The sequence below is a fragment of the Erpetoichthys calabaricus genome, chromosome 18 (assembly GCF_900747795.2).
Source record: "Erpetoichthys calabaricus chromosome 18, fErpCal1.3, whole genome shotgun sequence".
Taxonomy (NCBI): Eukaryota; Metazoa; Chordata; class Cladistia; order Polypteriformes; family Polypteridae; genus Erpetoichthys; species Erpetoichthys calabaricus.
This window is the reverse complement of record NC_041411.2, coordinates 85,071,150-85,096,348: the sequence shown is the minus strand read 5'-3', so window position 1 is coordinate 85,096,348 and position 25,199 is coordinate 85,071,150. Positions and strand designations below refer to the sequence as shown.

Sequence of the window (25,199 nt, the reverse complement as noted above, 5' to 3'; positions counted from 1 at the left end):
TCAACACAATTCCTCCACTACCTTCAAGCTAGAAACATTGCCAGACAGAAACTGCCCAATTTTCCTCCCTTTCCGCCTTGTTCTATTCCAGAAGAATTATTGATTAGTCTTGAAGACTCTACAAGACATCCATCCATTTTCCAACCCGCTGAATCCGAACACAGGGTCGCGGGGGTCAGCTGGAGCCAATCCCAGCCAACACCGGGCACAAGGCAGGAACCAATCCTGGGCAGGGTGCCAACCCACCGCAGTTCTACAAGACATCTCTACAATTTATAACAACATTTTAAAGTCCCTTCCATTTAAAGACCAGAGTACATTGGGGAAAGCATCGTTTACTCAATACTTCAGAAAAGGAGTGGAAGGCAGCCAAGTGCAGAATACACTTGAACTCCATTTGCGCAAAGCATTCAGTCATTCAATTTAAAATCTTATCGAGCGCATTTATCTAGTTTAAAATTGACCAAAATGTCTCCAGGGTAAGATTCAACCTGTGAACATTACAATCGAGCCCCAGCCTCACTGGTAACATGTTCTCAGCATTCGCCAAATTAACAACATTCTGGACAAAAGCCTTTGCATGTCTATCAGACGGCCTTGGTGTCCCAATCACTTGTAACCCACTAACAGCTGTGTGTGATGGACTCCCAGAGGGGCTCAAAGTGGAGAAGAACAAACACACTGTCGTGGCCTTTACCTCGCGCCAAGCACGTAGACAAAATTTTAGAATTCTGCTTCCATTTTGGAAAAAATGACACCCTTCTTGCTCCTTTTATAGAGTAACTGCGGTTGCTGTCTCTCCTCTCTTTCTCTTGGGTGGGAGTCGAATTTTGCTTTGATTTGTTAAATTTCTGTTTGTAATTAAAATCCAGTAGCTGCGGAGTAGCGGCTCAACTGCACATAAGCAATTTATTGGTAAATGAGATGCACTTTTACTCACAGGAAACAAATTGCAGTTCTCAAAAGCAAACGTAACAATTCAACAAGCTAAGTTGCTAGTCAGATGCAGACGCGTCGCTCAGAGTGTAGGCCAGACAAAGGTGACTTTGATACGGCTCTAGCCGCCATATTGAATCATTCTAAGCATGACTGTCTTAGAATGAGAGGCCTAATAGGAACATTCCGGCCCTGGTCTCTGTAAATATTACTTGTTTACACATGACAGTGGTGCAAATACGTACAGTTTACAAATACATCAACCCCTCCTGTAATTGTGTGCGAGGATCTGTATATGCATGTGCTTATAGTCCAGTAGTGCTTCCACACACACACACAAACAAACCCCCTGATGACACTGGGTTGGTTTCTCTTTGTAGTAATTTCTTCTTCAAGACATCGATGTCAGAGTCCACTCAATGGATGATTACTTTAAAAGTCAGCTGCTGGATAGGAAGGTTGCTGCTGCTTTATTGCACAAAACAAGCTGCCAACTTCCTGTAATTTATTCATAAATGTTCTAACTTCTTCTTAGAAATTTGTGCATGAGTGACACATATTTGAAAGACTATTTACAGGGACGCTGACTTAAATTACAGATGGGAATGTCATAAAATGTTGCTGGTGTTGACAGTTCTGTGTGATTCTTCTAAGGCACAGAGTTTACCACACTGGCTTCTCAGTTTGGTGCCATATTCGGTCATCAGCATGAAAAATTCAACACTTTTAAAGATGTGGAACTTCAGTTATCTGGCATTTTCCAGGGTCCTAATGGAGTGATCTGTGCTGATGTTGTGAAAAGATAGAGGGCAAAGGTTAACTGCTGAAGATGCCACTTGTTACATTTATTGTAAGCCTTTAAACAGAACCTCTGTTAACTTGCACTGCAGCTTGGTTTTAATGTTTTTTAAACACGTTTGAGTATTTCCCTCTCTCTCTCATATGATATGCATATATCGTGGTATACCAGGGGTGTACAGCTCCCCAATCCCAGACACAAGTCCAAGGCAACACACGTTTATTTCTCGTGGAGCAGCGCTTTTCCTCGCTCCCCACTACAGAGCACAGTGCAAAAACACCAGCAGTAATGCTCCGTCCCTCCTTTCTTTTTCTTCTTTCTCTTTTTCTGCAGCTGCCTCTCCTCTCTCTGTCAGCTTTATCCCAGGGAAGGTATTGCCTTGCTGATGCTCTCTGCCCCGGTCCTTCCAGGTAATGGCCATGACTGCCCATCACTAATATTATTATATAATTATGTCTGGGTTTAGAGAGCTGTATGGCCCTGGTTTACCACATTTTATATCCATCCATCCATTTTCCAACCCGCTGAATCCGAACACAGGGTCACGGGGGGTCTGCCGGAGCCAATCCCAGCCAACACAGGGCACAAGGCAGGAAACAATCCCGGGCAGGGTGCCAACCCACCGCAGGACACACACAAACACACCCACACACCAAGCACACACTAGGGCCAATTTAGAAACGCCAATCCACCTAACCTGCATGTCTTTGGACCGTGGGAGGAAACCGGAGCACCCGGAGGAAACCCACGCAGGCACGGGGAGAACATGCAAACTCCACGCAGGGAGGACCTGGGAAGCGAACCCAGGTCCCCAGATCACCCAACTGCGAGGCAGCAGCGCTACCCACTGCGCCACCGTGCCGCCCACATTTTATATAAATAAACAAAAATTATATATGTGGTGTCATCTGTTCCCCGCGAAATGTGCGTCCAGGCTTTAAATGGTACTGTTGCTGGTTGGTTTTCGTGTTGAACATGATGGCGAACAGGCTGAGACATTCCTGTAAATCCTCTGGCACATGTGAAGTATGTTTTGTGAATCAATTGTTTCTGCTATCCAGATGTTAACATAATTTTGACTTGCCGTGTGTGTATGTATGTATTCACAGTATATGTGAAGTAATTCCTGCGAGTGCTATGATGGACCCTTTGCCGGCCAGGACACTGTAATGGAAGGAGACATACCCCTGGCCTTGATGGAGTTGAAGCGACATCCCATACAATGGGATAAATTAATAATGTGGGGGAGTTGGTGCATCCAGGGCATTTCCTCCCCCAGTATAATAGATGGCAGTGCTCAGCTGGCATGGAGCCAGTAGGGATGCCCACAGTGATATATAGGAGTCGTTGTCCAGATGGCCAAACTTGTTGGATCCTTGGGTGCTGCCAGGGGATGCTGCAGGAAGAGGGACTTCCTACTTCAGGAGACTTACATTTGTGTGTGTGTGTGTATCTGTTTCTATGTATATGTATGTATATACACAGTATGTATGTTTAGGCCATATATTTATAATCTGTTTTTAAGAAAATTTAAATTTCTTAAGGTTTTAAGAATTTCCATCTTTTCAGCCCTTGTGGACTGGTTTGGCTGTGGGGCCAGTCCAGAGACCCCCTTGTTTGAGGGTTTTCCAGAGTGGATAGTGTGCACAGTTGTAATTGGGAGTATTTGTGACAGCAGACTGATTTCCCTTAAGGAAGAGCAGACCATTTCAAACTCGCTTGCTTCAAGCCGGGTTGTCCTCTTGTCGATGTGAAGTGGTCCTCACTGCTGGCATTTGGCGCCCTGCGTTGATGTTCTTTCAGAGCTGCTTGCTCATTTTTTGGCAGGCACATCATGCTGTAAGTGTGGCATTCATTAAAAAATGTAAAATGGTAATTAAATGTTCATTTCCAGAGTTCATTTACTGTTAATTAAATTAGCTGCTTATTTAATAAGATTAAGATATCATTTTCATTGAAACTTAATTCCTTTGCTTCTTTGTAAGATGCTTTATAGACTAACTTTGAGGAGTGTTTTTCATTTAAATAGACACAAGATGGCAGCATTCATTTGGTTAAACATAGCCAGACTTGAGGAGCTTTTACAGCGACTGGCTGATTGTCTGATGCCGTACAAAAGCAGCAGCACACGTCTCATACGTTAGCACATCCAACACCAGCAACCTGTCATAAGAGCAGCATGTTGACCTGTGATCAGGTACTGTGTGTGAGCACGAGCAGTCATTAAACTGGTGCCAATCAGCAAGCACACAGCAGCTAGTTGTTCCTCTTGAGTCAGGGTGTCGCGTTCTGTCCTGGTTGCCCCATATCCAGCTGTACAGAAAAACGTTTTACCAGGAGGAAGCAGGAGCTGAGAACCCCACCAGCTGCTGCCAGTAATGCTGCGTTCCTCTGTGATTGAAATGTTGAAACCACTGCTGCTTTCAGCTCATCTTCGCATTTGTGTGTCTGATCTTTTGGGTGAAGTGCTAGGTTGCTGATTAGCTGCATCACCCATAGCTAAAGTGGTTAAGCATTTGGACCTCGGTACCAAAACTGCTCCAAAGCAAATAGCAGATAACTTCAAATCCTCATATCCATTGCTCGCTCCGTGTTACTTCTGTGAATTCACTGTGTGTGTTCTTGATTTAATAGATGTGGCAAGTGAGCTCATACATATTAGTTACGTTTTATGTCCTGCATGCATACTACAGTTTGTGTGTGTGTCTACTTTTAGGTCTTAAAGGAGAATAGAAGTAACACTCTCTGATGCAATAAGCTTCAATGCGGTTAAGTGGGGGGCCGATTCCCAATTTCTCCATTTACTCCCATCACATGATCCACATGTCGGTTATCCAGTGATATGCTCGGGACCTTCAATAAGCCTGCATTTCTTTTTTGTTATGTTGTTAAATATCTCTGGAAAATAAGAGCAGTCCTGGGACAGGAGGAGGGTCCCAAAGGGCTGGAGCTTTTGAAGACGGGACTCTTGGCCGCAGAGTAACAGGGGAGGCAGATCTTCCATGTCTGCCATTTTTGTTTTGAAGTGAGCATTTTTTTGGTGGGCTCCACTGCTTTGAACTAAGGGCAGCTCACGAGTTTGAGAGGCATGAAGAAAGCCCGTGCTTCACCCCCAGTAACCGAGTGCCCATCTGCCAGGGTGGCGCGGTGCCTGCACTTGCTGGGTGGTGTTTGCAGTTTTTACATTTACGTCATAAGATTATTCGCTCTCAGTCTTGTGCTTGAGCTGTGACTCCATCGCTGTAAGCTCTTGTGTAAAGTTCCGAGTCACCGTTCCTAGTTTAGCTACTTGTGTATTCGGACACATTGAGCACAGTTATAACTGGTATTTGTTTTTAATTTGATACGATTTAATGGACGACAGGCAGGCGATTTCCTCCGCTAGCAGATTTTCTAACCACTTGTCACTGATGACGTGTCTTATTCTTGAAAGACTTTTGTTTTGATTACGGTAGTCGGCGTCCAGTTGAATACAAATGTGATTTCAGGTTGACTTTGTCGCATAGGAAGCGACTTTTTCTAGAACACTATGTGTTTACTCGCATTATGACGCAGACAGCTTGCGTTGGCTCAGTTGAGCTCACGGTGCTGGGTGGCTGATTTCCTTTTGTCCTCCACTTCTCATTTTAGTGTCTAACAATAGTTGGCCAGCATTGATGGGTTCCACTTGCCCTGGTGTGCTGCTTTTCATCGTTGCAATGCCCGGGTGAATCCTCTCACCGCGTTCATCACGAATTAGTGGTGAGGAAGTCCAAGTGTGCAACTCTTCAGAGACATGTGGCGTTTTATGGTTTTTGTGTGCTTCAGGCCTGCTGTCAACCAGCTGGACGTACTTTGGTGCTCTATAGTTGCCAAGAAAGTTTTCCTTGAATTCCTTCCATGTGATTTGCTCCGGCCCCACTGGCAGATTTTCTAACCACTTGTCATTGACGACATCTCTAATTTGTGGTCCTTCCTTAATTTTGGCACCGGTTGTTTGTGGACACATCTGCCTCAAATCTCCCAATCCTTTCCTTGTTCGCTTTCACGTAATATTTCATTGGCCCAAGCTTTATATGAAGAGGAGGCATAAATCTTTGTAGTGCGCCCCCCCCATTTTCTGCCAGTTCTTTTTAATGGGATGAGACTCCTGAGCACGGCTCCCCCACTCCCGAATGAAGCAACGATATTTGGGATATCCGTGCTGTGCTGCCGCTACTTTTAGATTGCCAGGGGCCTCATGTATAAATGGTGCGTACGCACAAAATTGCTGCGTAAGCCGGTTTCCACGCTCAAATCGCAATGTATAAAACCTAAACTTGGTGTAAAGCCATACACATTTTCACTAAGAATGCACCGATACCGAAACGGGTATCTGGTATCGGCCTCGATACCACATTTTCTAAAGTACTCGTACTCGTTAAAAGTCCCCCGATACCGGGGACCGATACCACGGTCTGAGAAATGTCTATGTTTGAGCGGCGTGTAAGGGGTTAATCACAGGCGCCGAGTGCCCGCCCCCAGGCCCCGGCTGCAGCTCAGAGCGGGGAGAAGGCGAGACATGTCAGCCGTGTGGAACTATTTCAAAGTGAATGAAGACGACAAAACAAAGGCGGACTGCAAATTGTGCTCAGCGAAATTGTCCAGAGGAGGCTCAAAAGGTAGCGCATTTAACACAAGTAATTTAATCAAGCACCTAAAATCCCAACACAACGAGTACAAAGAGTTTACCCACGCTTCTAAACCAACACAACCCACGCTGCAGCAAACTCTTGCAAGACGAGAGAAAATGTCCAGAGACAATCCACGTGCTGTGAAAATAACACAGGCAATTATCGAGTACATTGCATTGAGTGACCAGCCACTCGGAGGTAGAAAATGTGGGATTCCTGCGTCTCCTCCATGTTCTGGAGCCCAGATATGATGTCCCAAGCCACCGCTACATGACTGACACGGAGCTGCCTAAACTACACGACTCCGTGAAAAAACATATCCACAGCCTACTGCAAGCCTCCTCTGCGTTTAGTTTCACCACGGATATTTGGACAAGCAGTGTTAGCCCCGTGTCGCTAATTAGCCTAACCTCCCAGTGGATAGACGAGAGTTTGTTTTTTTTGTTAAATTATATGACTAAAGCTGTTACCTGTAAATTTAAATCATGTTTTTATTAAGTACTCGGTATCGGCGAGTACTGAAATGCAAGTACTCGTACTCGTTTTCCAAAAAAGTGGTATCGGTGCATCCCTAATTTTCACGGTAGCTAAATGCTTGGCGTACCCAAGTTCTCTGCTCGGTTTTGCAGGCTGGCGGCATCCAGCGTCAAAACAGTGCTACTGTTCCAGTGTGGTTTCCCTTTCTTTTTTTAGATCCACATCCCTGACGCAGCTTTATAAATACTTTGAAATTAACCACATATTGTTTAATACATCTGATTGTAATTAACCTGTAACAATATAATGGTCCACAGAATGGTCAAAGTATTCTAAATACCATAGCTGCTTTAGCGTCGTTACTCTCACTGCACCACCACCACCTTCTTCTTTCAGCTGCTCCCGTTAGGGGTTGCCACAGCAGATCATCTTTTTCCATATTACTCTCGCTGCACCACTCGGAGTATTTATATCACTGTATCCGAGTGTGAATCACAGCTGTACAGCAGCTGATCAGAAAGAGAATTATTGGGATACAGCATCAAGCACACACTGCCTCAGCCATGCTGTCTATTTGAACTGCTCTCATATGGCAAATGCTTCAGAGCCTTTCCTGTACGGACCTTGCGGTTCGCAAACCGTTTCATCCCAAGAACTCTAAGCGCACTCAATCAGTCCATCAAGTGCTCCTGGTAGAACTGTCTGTACTTATAAGTACAATTACCTCACTGTAAACTTGCGTTAGTTATAATATTGCACAACCTGAGACACTTTATAAAGTGCGTATTTACATATGATGACTATATCATTTTTAAGATAAAATGCAGCAAAATGTTTATTATATTATACAGATAAAACTTTAACTTCATTTAAATAATCTATATTGTTAATAATTAAACATGTGAGGACACAGTGCTGTAGTGCTAGTGAGGAGCTGGAGCTCCGTTCACGGATTGTTCCTGCCTCACGCTGTATTCTTTCTAGGGCTGGCGCGACTCTGGAAGGATAAATGGATAGAATAATTAAACATGTACTACGAAGATATTTCAATGTTCCTTAAAAGTTTTAAAGAATTGGCGTTCTAACCTTACAGATGGCTTAACGTCTATTACCCAATCGCCACACAATCAGCTCTGTATTTGGAGAAAGAAAAGTAAGGACAAGAATTGGGGGTTAGTACGTTTGTGACAGTACTGCTGCAATAAATTATTCCATCGAAGGTCGTGCACGGCACAGCAAGCATCTTGCGTGAGGCATGAACAATCACCGCACCACCGTGTTCCCATGTTTAATAACATGCTTTAACTCCTATCATCATGAAAATGATATCATGTATACATCTCAGTATTTAAATTATTCAGCGAGCTGTAATATCATGAATGTAATGGTTTCTGTGTCCTGTCGGAGGAAGAGAAATCCCGTTTAAGAAGCACGTAGTGATTCACACACACCGAGCACATAGAAGATCAAATACAAAACAAAGCATTTAACGTGCTGCTTTAGTTACGATGGGATTTGAGAAACTAGTAAATTTAAGCGATTTAAAGATGAAGTTTATAATGTTCTACTTTAATGACAAAATAAACTGCGTGATTAAAGTGGAAATTTCGACATTTTCGACATTAACATTTTATGCTTTTTTCCCCACTGTGTGCCTATTTTTTTTTTTCTCTGTACCCTAATAAGTTTTCATATGACACTCGGACGGTGGGCTACGACTCGCCTTTTCATGGCGCCTTTGATATCTGACAACTTCTTTTTTTCTATTTCGGGCACTGGACGACTTTGTGAACTTGAGCTGTCGAGTTTCTCTGACACTCTGTGTCACTCGATCAACTTTCTTTTGTTGTTTATTCCACTGTTTAAACCAACAAATAGTAATATGTTTTTCTTTTCCTCCATTTGGTATTCACTGAAATTATTTCCCCCCGTGTTTTTGCCATTGCCTTTTCACAGAACACTGAGCTTAAGGGCTATTTATATTGATGTGCATATTCAAAGAGGCGTAATTATGGGAGGAGTTTGAGGAGTGGCAGCAGGCATGTGCACGTGCGTTATTTTTCACGCTGACAGGGATTTATGGAGCGGAAGAACGTGGAAGTTGTCGGAACTCACAGATTTATGCATCTGGATTTATTTGTGCGTACGCACATTTCCGCTTTTGTCCTTACGCCATGTTTTAGTGTGAATTCTAAGTATGGCGTTATGCATGAGGTCCCAGGTGTTCAGTTGTAGTTGTAATGAATTTGTATACTTTGTGCCCAGTTGGGGGCAGCACTGAGCCCCAGCCCCAGTAATACCCAACTCAGTCACAGGTTCAAATTATGGATTTTATCATCCAACATTCACACAAACCAAGAAACACGGCCCAAAAACTGCACAAAGTCGCCTTCTCTCCTTCCACCTCCAGTTGAGTGTTGCCCTCTGACTCGGTCTAAGTGACCCAGAAACTGTTTCGGGCTTCCTGTCTCAGACCTCCGAAGCACTTCCAAGTTGTGCATGGTACCAGGGTGGTCCTTCCCTGGCAGTGCCCTCTGGCATCTCCCAAAGACCACGACAGGGCTACATCTCCAGACTCCAAATCCCATGGCAGCCTGAAGTGGTCCAGCCTTTAAGAAAACCTGCCATCTGTTGTGTGTGGGGGGGTGAACTGCTCCTGGTGGACTTGTTAACATGTGTCCTTCCCTCCTGGTACCTACAACTCCTAACAGGAGAGGAAAGCACAAAACAGGCAATTGTAATAAAATGATACATGACAGGGAGATTTAAAGCTGATTTCAGTGGTCCACAAGCTGTAAGATACAACCAAAAGTGTTCATGAAGTCAAGTCCTTGTCGTTCAGGGTTCTCGGTGTGTGTTTTGCTCTGTCATTGTGCCACCGGTGGCTCCAGCCTTTACGTGCATTTCATTGTGTTGTACAGAGCTGTGGCATAATGGAAGTGGAATATTCAAAACTCACTTTGAAGGGCCTCATCCCAGGCGACCTGGCCGTCATGGTGTGGACTCCTTGGCCACCGCTCTGCTGTTGGTAGGGCAACAAAATTCATGTGTGACTTTACCACACTTAAAATTTCACTTGTACCAGTTTAGTGGGTGTATTGTGTTTCATGAATTTGCAAGAACCCAGAGCTCCTCTTGTTTGCCCTGAGCAGCCATAGAGCTTGAAATACCACAAGAATAATAATATTCTTATTTTAAACTGACGTGTTTGTTACGTGGGGCAATGATCCCGAGGAAGGCTGTCTGGCCTGACTGGGCCGGGTGTTATCGGTCGGTCATTTTCTAAGCCACGTAATCCTGACCAGGGTCACGGGGGTCTGCTGAAGCCATTTGTGACATCAGGGTATAACGAGTCCGTCAGGATGACAGGGAATGAGTGGCCGATTTGTGTCAGATGAAGGTGGTCCCTTGGTCACTAACAGATTGTCCCGTATTTTGAGGTGCCTGTCCAGTTTCTGCAGAATGGATTTGAAATCCCAGTAGAGCAGGGAAGGCAATTTGAAAATTACACAGTAATAGTAATGGATAGAAGCGGACACAATTCAACACTTTGGCAATGCCTTATGGGTACTTCAAACATACACAGCGTTCGTCTAGCTGAAGAGCAGGCCTGATGAACATGGATGCCAGCTGCGGGACTCTGCTCTAGTGGGATTTCTTTGGGCAGAGAGAGGGAAGCCTGCTAAAATTCACCGTACCTTCCATTGTAAAATGCCAGTGCGGGCGCGAGATTTCTTTAAATTTATACAAAACACTTGACTTTTAGGGCACCACTTTGAATGCCGTATACCGTCTTTGTATAGGAAAAAATACGGACGTTCTCCTTTACCAGTTGGCACCGCAGACATCGAGAAACCACCTCGGTGTGCTGCCAGCTTTGCCCAGTCGTGTGGTTCAGACAGATCATGAATGGCGCCATCTTTCACCCCAGTGTTTGTCCAATAGGCAAAATCCAGAGGGTCTGGGTGGTCTTTCACTAGAATTTTCGCTTAGTCCAAGACCCTAAAATTGGTTGCGGAATGGAGACCTCCATATGTGTGTGTTTTGGTTTAAAGGGTGTGATGAAGCAGCGCAAACACATCTGTCCCTGTCGATCCCCCCGGAGTGCGTGTCATTCTGCAGTCTTCCTAAACACATCTGGCCCTGGTGATTTCACATAAAGAATTGTTGAACTCTGTTGTTATCTTTTCGTTGCCCTCCCTGTGTGTGTGAGAGAGAAGAACTGCATGTGATCATTCCGCCATGATTTACGCTTTTAAATTTTGATGTTGGCCTTACATAACATGTGCGACTCGCCACATTCTTACAACTGCAAACGATGCTGTGGTCCGAGTTAATAAGAACTGGGCTCCATAAATGTTTATGAATTACTAGGCCTGCACCCGTCTGTCCTGCTGTGTGTTTTTCAAGCCTGTGGCTGACCAGACTAGAAGCCTCCCCAACTCCATCTCTCCATGTCCTCCAAGGCTGTCTTGGCAAAGCATTGCACAGCACGGGTGGAGTCTTTGAATCACATACGTTTTCTTCTTATTCCAATGAATTGTCTAATGGCTTTGCTTTTAAGCCAATCCCTGGATGGGTTTTCATGGCCTCGTTGGATCTGAAGCTGGCAGCAGTTCAGATGTGTCCATCCGCAGACCTGCCATGTGACGACTCCTGGCATTGACTCACAGTTTTAACATTTTAAAGTGTGTAAGTCATACACCATGAGCCTGAACCCTGACAAGCTCACACTGAAATGGCCTTCTCTTTAACCTGTCTTAAAGCCTGAATACTGAACAAGACCGTTTGTGCAGGCAGTGGCACAAACCTGTGGGTTTGTTTTAGCTAAATGTCATTTGTGCCACTTGATGAAAGATTTGATCAGAACAAGAAAACAGCATTAATGTTTGGAGCGTATTTTGTGATGCATGAAGCCATGAAATGTGTGGTGTCTTTCATTCCAACAGCTGGCGCATGATAAACATTAGCACTGCTGTGTAATTGAGGCAGCAGACATACAGACACTGTAATGTGATAAAAAGAAACAACCGCGGGAGTGCAAGTCCTGTTAGAGTCCACCAAACATTCAGAAGATCTGCACACGTTAATGTAGTGAAATTGGAGTGGAAATAAATAAGAAATTCAACATTACAGCTGTAAAGAGAGCACGCTGGCCTGCCAGACCGGAGTTTTAGGCTTCACTCTGTGAGACAGTCAGGGGGCTCCAGTGGGACTGAATGGTTTTTCTCTGTCCTTTTTTAATTTCTAGAACAGGCATTGTTTTCTCTATTGTATCATTTTTATTTTAAAATGCCCTTTATTAGGTTATAGTGTTGGACGTATACACCAGTTGTTGGAATGAAAATACAATGCATTATATTTGTATATAAGACACACCCTTTAGAATTGATGTGTCAAGAATAACGCCCTCCAGTAAGCGTGTCACAAAGGACGTCCTGGGTATGGCCGACTGTGGGTCCACCCTCTTGAGAAGTGACACACGTGCTTCTGGGCCAAAATGTAGCACAAGACCGAATGCAGTAATACGGCTATAAACACACAGAAGAACATTAGAACTTCTCTGAATGAGAGGAGACCTTTCAGCCCACTTGTCGCCCGCTTATTTATCTACTGGCTCACCCAGTCGAGGTTTCAGTGTCGACTCCATGAACCTAGTAGTTTTGTTTCCGATTCCCACAATTCTGTGTATAAGGAAGTGTTTTCTGTCTTCAGTCCTAAATGCTCTTCCCCTTAATGGTGTCCTCGAGTACGTGATTCACCGTTGTACAATTTCTGCAGGGTCTGCTTTATCGAGGCCTTAGAGGATTTCAAAGACCTGGATGAGGTCCCCACGCCATGTCCCCTGTTCGAGACTAAACAGGTTTACTTCTCACAGTCTGTCACAATGGGACGTGTCCATCAGTCCCATGATGCACCTGTTTCCTTTCCTCTGCTGTCTGTCTTGTTGGCGTGGTGACCAGAACTGTACCCAGGACCCCAGATGTGGCGTCACAAGTGCGTCGTATCGTCTAAGCACAACATCCCTCGGCTTATGTTCAACACGTCTTATGACATCGGCAAACGTCTCATTTGACTTTTAGTCTCCTTCACATTAGAGAATGAGACCGTTGTGTCGACATGAACCCCTAAATCCTTTTCAGAGGGGTCCTCCTGTTAGTCGGTGTCGATCTTGTATTTATAATTAAGCATATTCCACTTTTCTACATTGACCTTCATTTTTTCAAGTATTTGCCTGGTCCCCGTCTTTCTCATTTGTATTTTTTGCCACCTCAGTGTCTGCCATTACTCCAATTTTAGTGTCCTCTATGAACTTCATAGGTTTACTAACTAAAATAGTAACCGAGGCTCCCAGGACAGATCCTGCGGGACCTCGCTGATGTCACTCCATTCTCCTGTTCTCCTCCTCCTCCTCTGTGTTTCCTACTGTTTAACCACCTTGAGCTCCGGGGACCTCTGATGTCGACCGTGTTGAAGGCTTTGTGAACATCCCAAGTCAATTTTGTCACCTTGTCCACATTACACGTTTAAATTCTTCTTAAGGAGGTGACAGGAGGCCGATAGTCCATGATGTATGTTGACAGGGCCAGCTAATGTATCGTATCGTATCATATGTCATATCATATATCGGACGCATTGACCAGATAATCCTTACACTGCCCTATTTGGGCAAAACTCCAGAAGTTTAACATTTAGAATTATATTTACTTAAATAAATAAAAAATTACCCAAGAACAGGACAAGCGTCATTTTGGTTTGGATGTCCCCTGTTGTTCCCCAGCCTGTTCACTTTTTATGCTGATTTGACACACACGAAGAGATTCTTGCGTTGGATTCAAGGCGCATTTCACCTTTTAGGGCTTTTACTTTGGTTTGAACGTCCGTGCATCTAAAAATCGGAATCAAAGGCCGGAGCGGCAGGTTGCGTTCCTCGCTGTCCTCGTCTCATTTTCTTCCTCATTCCACATGCCCTGGTGTTCCAAGTTTCTGGGTCGGAATTTTTTTCCTTTTTTTCCCACAAATTTCTGTTTGTTTGTCTAACTCAACCACGTAATGATCTCTGGTAACATGTGTTTGCAATTGAGGCCTTTTAGCATTTCTTGTCAAAGTGCCGGACAGAGAGAGTCTTTGGCTTAACTCGCTAGGAAGTTGATTATTTTTTTGTTGGAATTGTGTTGTGTTTTAATGCTGTCTTTTTTTTGTTTTCAGTCCACCTAAAAGAAAACATTCGTTGGGCTTCTATTGTTGTTGAGATTTTGATGAATCTTGACGTTTGACTTTAGACGTTTTTTTATGTTTGATGAATCTTGACATTTTAGACCTCCCTGAGTGTGATGTGTGTGTGTGTGTATATAAACACAGTACCTTGAGTGTGCTTTCACTTAGTTCAACCAAATTTTGAATACAAGTATTAGGTACAAAACATAGATTTCTATCAACTTTAGCACTAATTCCACTAACCTGAAGTGGTTCTTTAGCTGCTGTTCATGCAGCTGCAGAGTCCGATTTATTCAACTTTACTTTTATAATAATTGTTCAATATATTTATTTGATGTTGATGGTTCTTTAATGTACATAATAATATAAAAATATAATCATTATCTCGCGGTTCACTCCTCAAATATCCTTCCCCATATCTGAGTATACGAGAGAGTCGTGGTGAGATGACTCCTGATTTTTCTCTAATGTGGACACTCCCAATACTGGTGGTGCGGTGAAGGAGCTCGATCACATCCTCGTGGGCCGACGCAAGAGGCTCCTACAGAAGAGCCCAGTTTGTGAATTCAGACCTACAGACTTGTTGTTACTACTCTGAAGATCCAGCTGAGGTCCAGTGGGCTACCACCTGCTAGGAGAATGAGGCTGGACTGGCCAAACCTGGGCCTGCACGCAGTTTGTGTGAGGAACTTGCGGACTTGGGTGCGACCGCTGATCTTAATGTGATGTGGGAGACCCTCTGTAACATGACCCTGAAGGTTGTGTATTAGAGGAAACTGTGAGCAAGTGACACACCATCTATGGTCTAGCGACAAACGTCCTACTTACAGAGGAATTAAAGAGTTACGCACATCCAAACCTGTTAATCAGAGAGTCGCAGTCAGGGAGGCTGATGGAACGGTCCTTACGGATGACACTGCAGTTGTGACCCGGTGGGCTGGCTACTTTTGAGCAGCTGTTTTAAGCTGACCCTTATTTAAGGATGTTGGATATCTCAGGTCTGCGTTTTTTGAGGCTGATCCTCCAATTAGCTGTTTCACTGAGATAGCAGAGGCGGTGAACCAGCTGAGGGGAGTCAAGGCTGCAGGGATCTGTGGTATCTGGAGTGAACTTCTCCAGGCTGGTGGTAATGCTGTCCTCCTGGCATTGCAAACAGTCTTTGCTTCTATTTCGGAGAGTGGTATCATCCTAACTGACTGGAACGTGGGACTTGTCGTCCCTATCTGGAAAGGGAAGGGTGATAACACTGCTGTTGGTGCCGGGTAAGGTCCTCGCTAGGGTCGTCCTCAATAGGATCCGTGATCACTTGCTTACCTACTAGCGACCGGAACAGTCTGGTTTTACACCGAAGTCTACCATCGACCGCATCCTGGCACTGGGGGTTCTCATGGAGTGCAAACGCGAATATTGATAGTTTCTTTACAGCCTTTGTCTATTTTCATAAAGCATTCGACTCAGTTGATCGAGCTGCCCTGTGGGACATCCTGAGACTTCGTGGCATCTCCTCAGAGTTGCTGGATATCATGGCCGGCCTGTACACTGGTACTGTGAGTGCTGTGCAGACTGGAGGCAGACCCGTCCGTCAGCAGTGTGTTCTGCTCCTACTCTGTTCAGTGATCACATGGACTGGGTGTTGGGCAAGGTCGTGGGGTCCAGCGGCTTTGGGGCATCTGTTGGTGAAGAGAGATGCACGGATCTTGACTTTGCTGACAAGGCTGTGATCTTCAATGGAGGCTCTGAATGGGGGTCTCGAGAGACTGAGTGAGGATTCTTGAGTGACTGGGATTGCGAGGGTCCTGATTAAAACCAACATTCAGGCTTTAGGTGACCTCTTGGGCATGGCGATCAGCAGTATGACTGTGTGCACAGAGAGTGCTGACCGCATCGAGAGGTTTACTGACCTTGGCAGTGACATCTCTGGTGACTCTTCCTATGAAGTGAGTAGACGGATTGGGAAAGCATGGAGGGTCATGAGGTCGGGGGGGGGGGGTTTAGTCCTGTCTTGCTAGATGATTGTGAGATATGAACCTATCCAGTGACCTTTCAGTACTGTCTATTCAGAGAATCCTTGGGGGCCACTGGTTTGACTTTGTGTTGCTCATGAAGTCCCAAATGAGGCACATGACCTGCGTTGTGAGGGAGCCTCCGTTACGGCACTTTGGCCATGTGGCGCCATTACCCGAGGCTGATCTGAGTGGCTGGACCAGGCAAAGGGGGCGCACACCTAACACCTGGCTGCAGCAGATAGAAGGTCATCTCCAGAGAGTAGGACTGGACTCTCTGTCTGCCTGGGGTGGGTTGCCAACCAGGATCCTGAGCTGTTGTGTGGTGGGAGTGGCGACAGTGCCTGCCCCCCAGCCTGACCTGACCTAATGTGAGCACCAAACCTTCAGGCAAGTGAAGGCCCCCTTAGACATCAGGGCACTATATAACCAAACATTCGGTTAGCCTTCCTAATGGCATCTTGGTGCTGTCCAGCTGTCTGCTACCACTCCCAGGTCTTTCTCTTAAGGGGTACTTTGAAGTTTCAGACCACCTCTCACATGTCTACCTCTACCTGTCCTGCTTTATGTTTACTTGTGTTCAATTGTTTGTGCTCCCAAGTCTTCATTATCTGACAACCCAGATAGCTTGGTACAATGTGCAGACGTAAGCAGCTTGTGTTCCTATCGAGATATTCGGATGATATGGTATATGGGGTGTAAGTTTCCATCGCTTACTTGTAGGATAAAGGATTCCTTTTTTTTTAATACTGGTTACCTTACATAGTAATGTCTTCATTTTTAACTCTTATTTTAATGAAGAGGTTGCCACATGTTGATGTTCGCCGTTGCCTTTGAAGCCCCCTTTACATTGCAGTGTGTCTGAGTGACGTTGCACAAAATCGCTTGGCAGTTGAGAATTTTACTGCAGATGCACCTGCTGAAGTATTTGCTGTTTAATTAAGTTGACATAAATATTTATTTTAGCTCAAGTAACAGCCATTGTGGACTAAAAACATCTGTGGGAAACGCTGTGGCGAGAGGAAAATATTGAACTGTGATGTCAGTGGAGAAGAGCAGAGGGGAGCAGCGGGCACTGAAGGAGATGTTGGGTGGGGGGGGGCGGCAGAACCCTTCTCGCCTTGCAGACGTTCTGCTGAACAAACAGGGGGAGGGGGTCAGCGCCCCCCTGCACAGTCACACCATTGAGTCTCTCTGAAGGAACCTTGGCTGATGTGGCGCTCTGTGCCTGTCACTCTAGTTACGTAACGCATTCTCAAGCCCACTTCACCCAGTTCTGCGCCATACTTTAGAATCACAGTCTTTAATGTGGACAGAAAACCACAAACACCCCACACAGACACAAGAACATGCCAAGCCCACCCTTACAGTGACCACTAGGCTTGAAATCTTCACTTGGGGGTCTTGCGCCTCGGTGCCACCTGCATGTTTTTCAGTGGGTATGAGGTCTTTAGGAGGCCTTGACGTCTTGGCTTGATGTTACTTTGGAGTGGTGGCCTGTCCTTTTGTTCTGGTGTTCATCCACAAAGTGAAGCCCGGTGATTTGCTCAGCTCTGCCGGTTACTGTGTATGCATAGAGACTAGAAGAGGACACTTGAAGTGCGGCGTTTCAACAAGGCAGGCGCTTGGCTTATTCATCTTCCATCATTTTATAAAGGAATTTCAGACAGAATGAAGTGCCGTCCTTGTGTTTTAGGACAGGGTGGGACATCAGCAGTGGGTCAGAGTCCAGCTGTGACCCAACTCCCTCACGTCAGAGGTGTCGGGTGCTGATGTGGACGGGCATGCGAGCGTTCCCTGTGATGCCGTTGCTTTCTCTTTTGCATGCTGCGCTGATGTGATCGGCCAGCCGGGCCTAGTTGGCATCTCTACAGGCTTTTATTACCCTTCAGACCCGTCGCTGTCTGTTCCCTTTATTGTGTTGCATATTTAATTTTAAGTGGATACATTTGTCATTTTTACCCGTAAATCTACACTCGGTAGGCCACAACGACAAAGGGAAAACGGGTTTAAGAAAGGTTTGTAAATGTAGGACTATTCAGACCCTCGGTTGAGTTCTTTATGGAAGATTTGCAGGACTGGGTTTGGCCAGTTGATCCCCTAGTGGATCCCCTCGAGGGCCGTTAGTTTGGGTGAGAAGCGTCCATGCGTGTTCTATGGGGTTTAAGCGGGGGGCCACTATAGAACACTTGCAGACTCGTCCCCAAGCCCCTTGAGCCTTAGCTCATCAAGAAGTAAAACAATTCAGTCATAAACACAATTGGTACAACACTGTAGAAAACCGCCGTGCGTTAAATCGTAATCCGCAATGGCTAAACGTGGAAATAAAGAAGCTGCTCAGTCTGCCGTGCATCTTGAACGTCACTTCTGCTTCACGTTTGTTTGTTTGAGTAACCAAAAGGATTCTACTGGCGTGGTAAACACTTCAAAACGGTAATGCTGTATAAACTCCTGAGCGGCCATTAAGCCCTAATTGCTAATTTATGTTTCCGTTTGCTTCACAGTACTTCAGTAATGCATTTCGTCAAGTGAACACATGCTTGAATTCCATAAATATTACGCTGCGTTTTTTAATACAAAAGCAGAAACCCTACGCAGCCAACGCCAGCTATGGAAGAATGAAGATATTGTGTAACAAGAGGCAGATGTGTGTCAGATGGCAAAATCATTACAGTGCCCCCCGTTTAACAAAGAGCCATCAGAGATGCAAACGAAGCAGGAAGCGCACATGCCGAGGCTAATCTCCAGTTTACTGCCAGGTAATGCCCTTAAGTCGAGATCTTCAGAGCCGAGAAGAAGCAAGAAGACAACTGGGAAGTCGTACACGGTGGACTCCGGCCTGGAGTGAAATCGGAGAGGGGTCCGTGATGACGAGGCCTGCTCTGGATGGATTGTAGTGGAGATTGAGATCTTCTCCCTTCTGCTCTGATTGTTAACTCTGAGGTGAATAAAAAAATGAGCAATAAATCGATCAATAAAGTCCTGATCCGACCTGACAGTTGCAGTAGCAGTTGAAATTGCAGGCTTTGTTGCTGTGAAATAAATAATAACAACACTCATTAGAATTACAAAAAGACCCTTTTAATAAAGATTGAATGGAGGACCCCCGGCATGAAACATCCACTCATCCAGTTTCATTACAGCTGGAGCCGATGCCAGCAGTTGTCGGGCACAACGTAGGAGCGATTCCAGTGTTTTGAGTGCACAGCTGTGACCAGGCCTACCCCAGATAGCCTGACCCCAAACTCTACTGACTGGTTACGGCCTACCCAGGCCTGTAGGGGCGCCTTGCCTTATATAATTTGAAAGACCACCAAAATTTATTTTAAAAAAGAAAAAAAAAAGAAAGAAAATGCCCTTCTAGCTTAGCAAGGACGATTTTTGGATTTTTTTTATTTAAATCCAATTAAGCACAGATTTGTGGAAGGACTGAAAAGGCAAAAACAGCAAATTCATGATATGCGATGCAATAATCAGAAACCAAGAACAGAAGAAAGGAAACCCAATAAACTGGACAATGGAGTAGAAGTGCAGTGGGACACCCAAGGGTCACCTTTGGAACATAAAGGCTGAGGAGGAGGGGGCAGCCCTTCAGTGATGACATCAGACTGACTCCGCCTCTTAAGGCTCCACCCACAGGGTACCACATAGTGGACTAATCCTTCACATGATGGAGTCTCACTTGTCTATTCAGAGCCTCATCTCGGATGTCCCGTATTGAATGGCAGCCCAAATGCGGGGTCCTTGCAGTGCTGTGGCTGCTCGCTATGGGATCGGAAAGTCCGCTGAGAAGCTGTGAGGGTGTTGTGTCCTCCCTGACATCGCAGAGGCAAGTGCAGCTCTCCGACTTAATGGAGGGGCAGCACACTGAGGCCTGCTGGGAAATCGGGTTATGGCCTAAAAAACCCATTCAGTGAATTCCACAAATGGTGTGCTGTGGCACTGAGGACGCAACTTCATTTCCTTCACCTTCGGCCTCAGGTGCTTACGGTGCCCTAACACCTCCCCAGCCTGTGTGATTGAGTCCTAATGGCAGCTCCCTCATGTCAAACAGGGATGGCACTTTACAGGATCTTCTCACTTTACAAACGCCATTGTCTTTTCTTGTTGCACACATCGGTGACGACGGTCCCCTGCATACATTCCAGAGCAGACCTTGTAAGTTGGCCTAACTCCCCAGAGCCGGTGTCCCCTGCCTTGAGAGGTTTCAAGCAGCCCTGCTGTCTTTGCATGAAAGGAGTGCGTCCTGACAAAAACTGGCAAGAATGAAATTGTTTTGCGCACGCGCTCCATCTCCTCAGCCCAGCCCTGTTTACATTGGCGTTTCGCTGCCCTCGTCTGCTCAGAAATGTTATGGCATGCGTGTCACAGAAACAGCAAGTGCAGCTGATTAATTGGGCTTGTTGTTTATAATAAATGGGGGCCGCCTGGGCTTTGGCTCTCTGAACCTTGGACTCTTAAGCGACATGCTGTTTGATGTCTGCTCGCCTTGCTGGGCGCAGGTTCCTCGTTCGTACCTTGTAAGGCCGCCGCGGTGAGTTTGGTTTGTCAGTCTGACTTGTGCACGAGCGGCTCACACTTCAGAGGAGAAGTCGACGTCCCCTTGTCTCGCTGGCAGCACCTCCGCATGCAGTGTGTGCCTTGGCCGACTTCATGAACTTTGCTTAACTACAGTAAGCTTTTGATCCCCTGATGCCCAAAATGTCTTTAGGCCCGTGTCTGCTGCACATGTTTTAAGTTGCTTTTGTGGTTCTGAAGGTGAAATGACTGCGTCTTTACTGTCGGCTGTCCTGTGAAGCTCTGACACACCCAACCCCCGGTGCCGTGACGAGCAGAGCCCCCCCAGTGGACTCCTTGATTGTGAGCTGGTGTGTCATCATGCTCTAATTTAGCACCTCGCTGGTCTTTTCATTAGCCATGTCAGATTTTATTTTTTTCTTTGTGTCGGGGGGGTGGGGGCGGGTCTTGTTGTTTGTTACAATATTTAATATAATAAAAGCTGAATTTCTCCTTGGACAGACAGCCATTTGTTCCATCAATCTGTGATAAAGGCATACAGCAGTACACATCCCAGTAGGGGTGCCTTTATCTCGATTAGGATGCCATGCTGATACTTTTTGGCCACCAGCTGCTTCAAAACAAGCTGCATTCCCCCAGTCCACTAGGAGGCAGCAGTGGTGTACATCACATACTCTAGAGCAGGGGTGTCAAACTCAAATAATGAGTGGGCCAAAATTTAAAACTGAACAAAGCCGCGGGCCAAGGTTGAAAAAAATTACCTTTTAATAGGCACCCAAACAAGTTTTGCGTTGAAAATTGAACAAGCAAGGCTTATATAACTTTATAATGACATGCAAACCCGAGTTTCATGTTTAAATATAAAAATTGAATGCCTCTTTTCTATTTGCAGCCTTCTGAGGTAAATATCAAAATAAACTTTTTTCCACAGGCTAATAAATACATTTGAAAACAAAATAACAATAATGAATGAATCAAACATTCAAGCCTTGAAGTAGCAAGAGAAGAGTGCATGAATAAAATGTTTTTGCTCAGTTTGCTACACTGATTTGCTTTAACTCTGAATATGGAACAAGCCATGCTTGCTTATAGCTTAACTTAACTTAATAGTGCAAAATCAACTGTCAAAGAACAAACGAAGAAACATCAATGGCATATTAAATAACATTTAAATAAAAAATGAATGCCTCTTTTCAATTTGCTAAATATCAACATAAACTTTTTCCACTGGCTAATACATAAATCAATCATTCAGGCCTTTTTACTGTTCAGTTTGCGACACACTGATCTAACATGGTGTGTTCAAGCCAGACACCTGGCATCTTTTCTTGGATGCTAGTTCATCAGTGTCGGGGCTCAGGCTTTGAGCTGAGGCAACCTTCATTATCGAACGAAGGTGTTCATCAGTGAGACGTGCCCTGTGAGATGTTTTCGTCATCTTCATTGAGGAGAAAAGTTGCTCACATAGGTAAGTGCTGCCGAACATGGAGAGCAATTGAGCAGCTTGGGTGCGGAGCTGAGGCATTGTGTCAGGGATGTGTTGTGGAAACTGTGCGGCGCCAACAGCATCATACTTTGACTTCAGCGTGTCATCACACTGGAGTTCAATCAGCTCCATTTGAATGTTAGTTGGTGCTTTTTCCACATCGACTGCGAAGGGATTACTAAGCAGTTCAAATCTCCATTTCTGACCATCAAAGTCGCCAAATCGTCGGTTAAACTCAGCGCCGAGTACACTGAGTTTTTCAGCAAACTGTGCGCACACGGCGGTAGAGATCTGCGTATTTATGGTTTGGCAACAGGGGAAATGGCCAAGGTTTCCTTGCAGCAGCTGATTCTCCCACAGGCAGAGTTTAGCTTTAAAAGCTTTCACTGACGAGTACATCTCGGTGATGATGCGGCCCCGCCCCTGTAGCTGCAGGTTCAGCGCATCAAGATGGCTTGCGATGTCAGACAGAAAGGCCAGCTCACACATAAACTTTTGCTCCTGGAGTTCTGCTGTGTCCTACCCTTTGCTTTGCAGAAACTGACATATTTCTTCACGCAGCTCAAAAAATCTGTTCAGTACTTTTCCGCGGCTTAACCATCTCACCTCTGTGTGATACGGCACGTCTGTGTGTTCCGAACCAAACTCTTCCAGAAAAGACTTAAACTCGCGGTGATTCAGACCTTTGGCTCTTATAAAGTTAACAACTTGTGTTACTGTGGTCATAACATGTTCCATCTTTAGGGCTTTAGCACACAGTGACTCTTGATGTATAATGCAGTGATAAACCGATAGCTCACCTGCACAGTTCTCTTCCCGCATCTTTTCACGCATCCTGCCCACCAGACCATTCTTTTTACCACTCATCGCTGGCGCACCATCAGTGGTTAATCCCACGAGTTTATCCCACGGCAGGTTTATTTCAGTTACACATTTGCAAACCTCCTCAAAAATGTCCGTCCCTGTGGTTGTGCCATGCATGGATTTAAATCCCAAAAGCTCCTCCGTAACACACATTTTTGAGTCGACACCGCGGATGAAGACTGACAGCTGCGCAGTATCAGACGCGTCAGTGCTCTCGTCCACAGCGAGGGAAAAAGAAACAATCTTTCCCCTTTTCCATCAGCTGGTCATGCAGATTGGTGGCAAGATCACATATGCGCTCCGCTATTGTGTTCCTGCTCAGGCTTACGTTTGAAAAGGCCTGTTTTTTCTCTGGGCACACTTGGTCACAAACTTTCAGCATTATCTTTTTAATAAATTCTCCCTCATTAAAGGATCGGGTTGATTTGGCGATTTCTTCTGCCACGATATAACTCGCCTTTACAGCAGCCTCGTTTTGTGCTGTGGCTTTTTTGAACATATTTTGTTGTGAAACCAACCCTCTCTTCATCTCCTCTACTTTCTGGCTCCTTTGAGTCGTGTCCAGGTCCTTGTACATGTCCTGATGTTTCGTTTCATAGTGTCGCCTAAGGTTGTACTCCTTAGGTACCGACACGTTGGCTCCACAAACGAGACAAACAGGTCTGTCTTTCAGATACGTAAACATATATTCTGTCTCCCACCTGTCCCGAAAAGTTCTGTTTTCTCCCTTCCTTTTCGTCATTTTTGGTAGGGGTAAAACAGTGACACCTAGAGTTGTAGTATTGGGCCGCAGCACGTCTGGAAAGAACGCTGCTTCCTAGAAATCTACTGACACAAAGCTGGCGCGCCAAAACAACCGCAGAGCATTATGGGATTTGTAGTATTCGCAGTGAATGCGGTGTTACAGCAACACCGCCGCTGTATAATACCGGTGGGCCAGCTCTAATGTTAATTTGATATTGCCCCACGGGCCAAATGAAATTACACGGCGGGCCAAATTTGGCCCGCGGGCCAGAGTTTGACACCTGTGCTCTAGAGGCTGCTGGGAAATGTAGTGTGCGCCAGTGTCTCTTTAGACATGGGGGTGAACCACAAGTGCTTCCTGCCAGACTGGAGACTTACTCCCGGCATTGGCCTTTTAAGGGTCTTCACCTCGTCAGTCAGACAAGCTTGGGGTGCAGAGAGGAGCGGAGGCAAAGGCAGGGTCTCGTCTGGCAAGGAGGAAGTTAAGTAGCAATACACTCTGTAACTGCAGTAGGTCCTGGGGGGCACTGTCGTCCTCTTTGTTTTGTCCTTTTCTCTGTTGTATTTTTTCCTTTCATTGTACCTTCTGTTAATCTAACAGTCCCTCACTACTTGCCTGGACAGTACTGGTGCTTTCTGGGTACAGGGTCCGCTCTAGAGCCAGCCCCTCCCCATAATGCCATTCTATCTAGTAATGCATGAAAGCTGCCTGCTTCTGACAGTTCACCATTACCTGTCACTGGGTGGCTAAATCTGAACTCTCACCTCCGCCCCAAGATATCGGGGGTGGGGGGGGGTCTCTCTAATACTTGTTCTCAGGAGGGGGTGTAAGTGGGTAACAGTTTTGCCAGCTAACAGGAGGCGTGACCTTATTCTAGTGGCATACAAGTCCCGTGCTGTCCTGGCCCTGCCAGTGGTCACACCCTGTGGCACCAGGGATCCCCCTGAAGTGCTGGGTCTCCCATGACTATCTCGTGCCGTTTGGTGGTGGCTGAGGTTTGTGTGCCCCTTTCGCCCTCCAATAGTCCAATCTTTGCACAGCCGTTGCTGTGTGGTGGTCTTGCTGTTGATGGACTGGTATAAGGAAGGCAGCAGCGTCTGTCTCTCCAGCATGCAGGTGGTGTTCTTCTTGTACGTGGGCCAATGAGACGTTTCAGTCCATTTCTGATGCTAAGGTGAGTGAGTAAGTAAAGTCTAATGGTGCCTCCTCCTCACTGATGGTGTGCGTTTGGTTTTTCTCTCCACGTTTCACCTCGTCGTCCTTTGTACTCTCAGGCTTATCTTCGTCTTATTAGCCCACAACTCAGCGCTGATCGGGCTTTTCCATTTTTGATGCTGTTGAGTGATGCCAAGTTGATTATGCTGCTTAAAAATCCAATTTTCAGACGGAGGGGTCTGACATCCAATAAAAACACAAAGTTATCAACATTTTTCACATTTATTCTCTTGTATTTAAATCCGTGTTTGCCTCTTCGGTCAAGTGATGTATTTTGTGTGACGGC

General features: G+C 45.6%; 1 protein-coding gene across 3 annotated transcripts in view; it reads left to right on the top strand.

Moving 5' to 3' along the window:
* Positions 1-25,199, top strand: part of slc25a26 (solute carrier family 25 member 26) — a 71,233-nt gene that overhangs the window by 22,842 nt on the left and 23,192 nt on the right. The window contains exon 6 of one of the 3 annotated variants that reach the window (XM_028824330.2): positions 18,590-19,035. The exons of the other annotated variants lie outside the window; for them this stretch is intronic. Within the exon in view, the coding sequence (XP_028680163.1) occupies positions 18,590-18,826 (237 nt within the window). The 3' untranslated portion in view covers positions 18,827-19,035. Of the gene's footprint in view, positions 1-18,589; positions 19,036-25,199 lie in introns of those variants that run through there. 3 annotated transcript variants of the gene reach the window in all.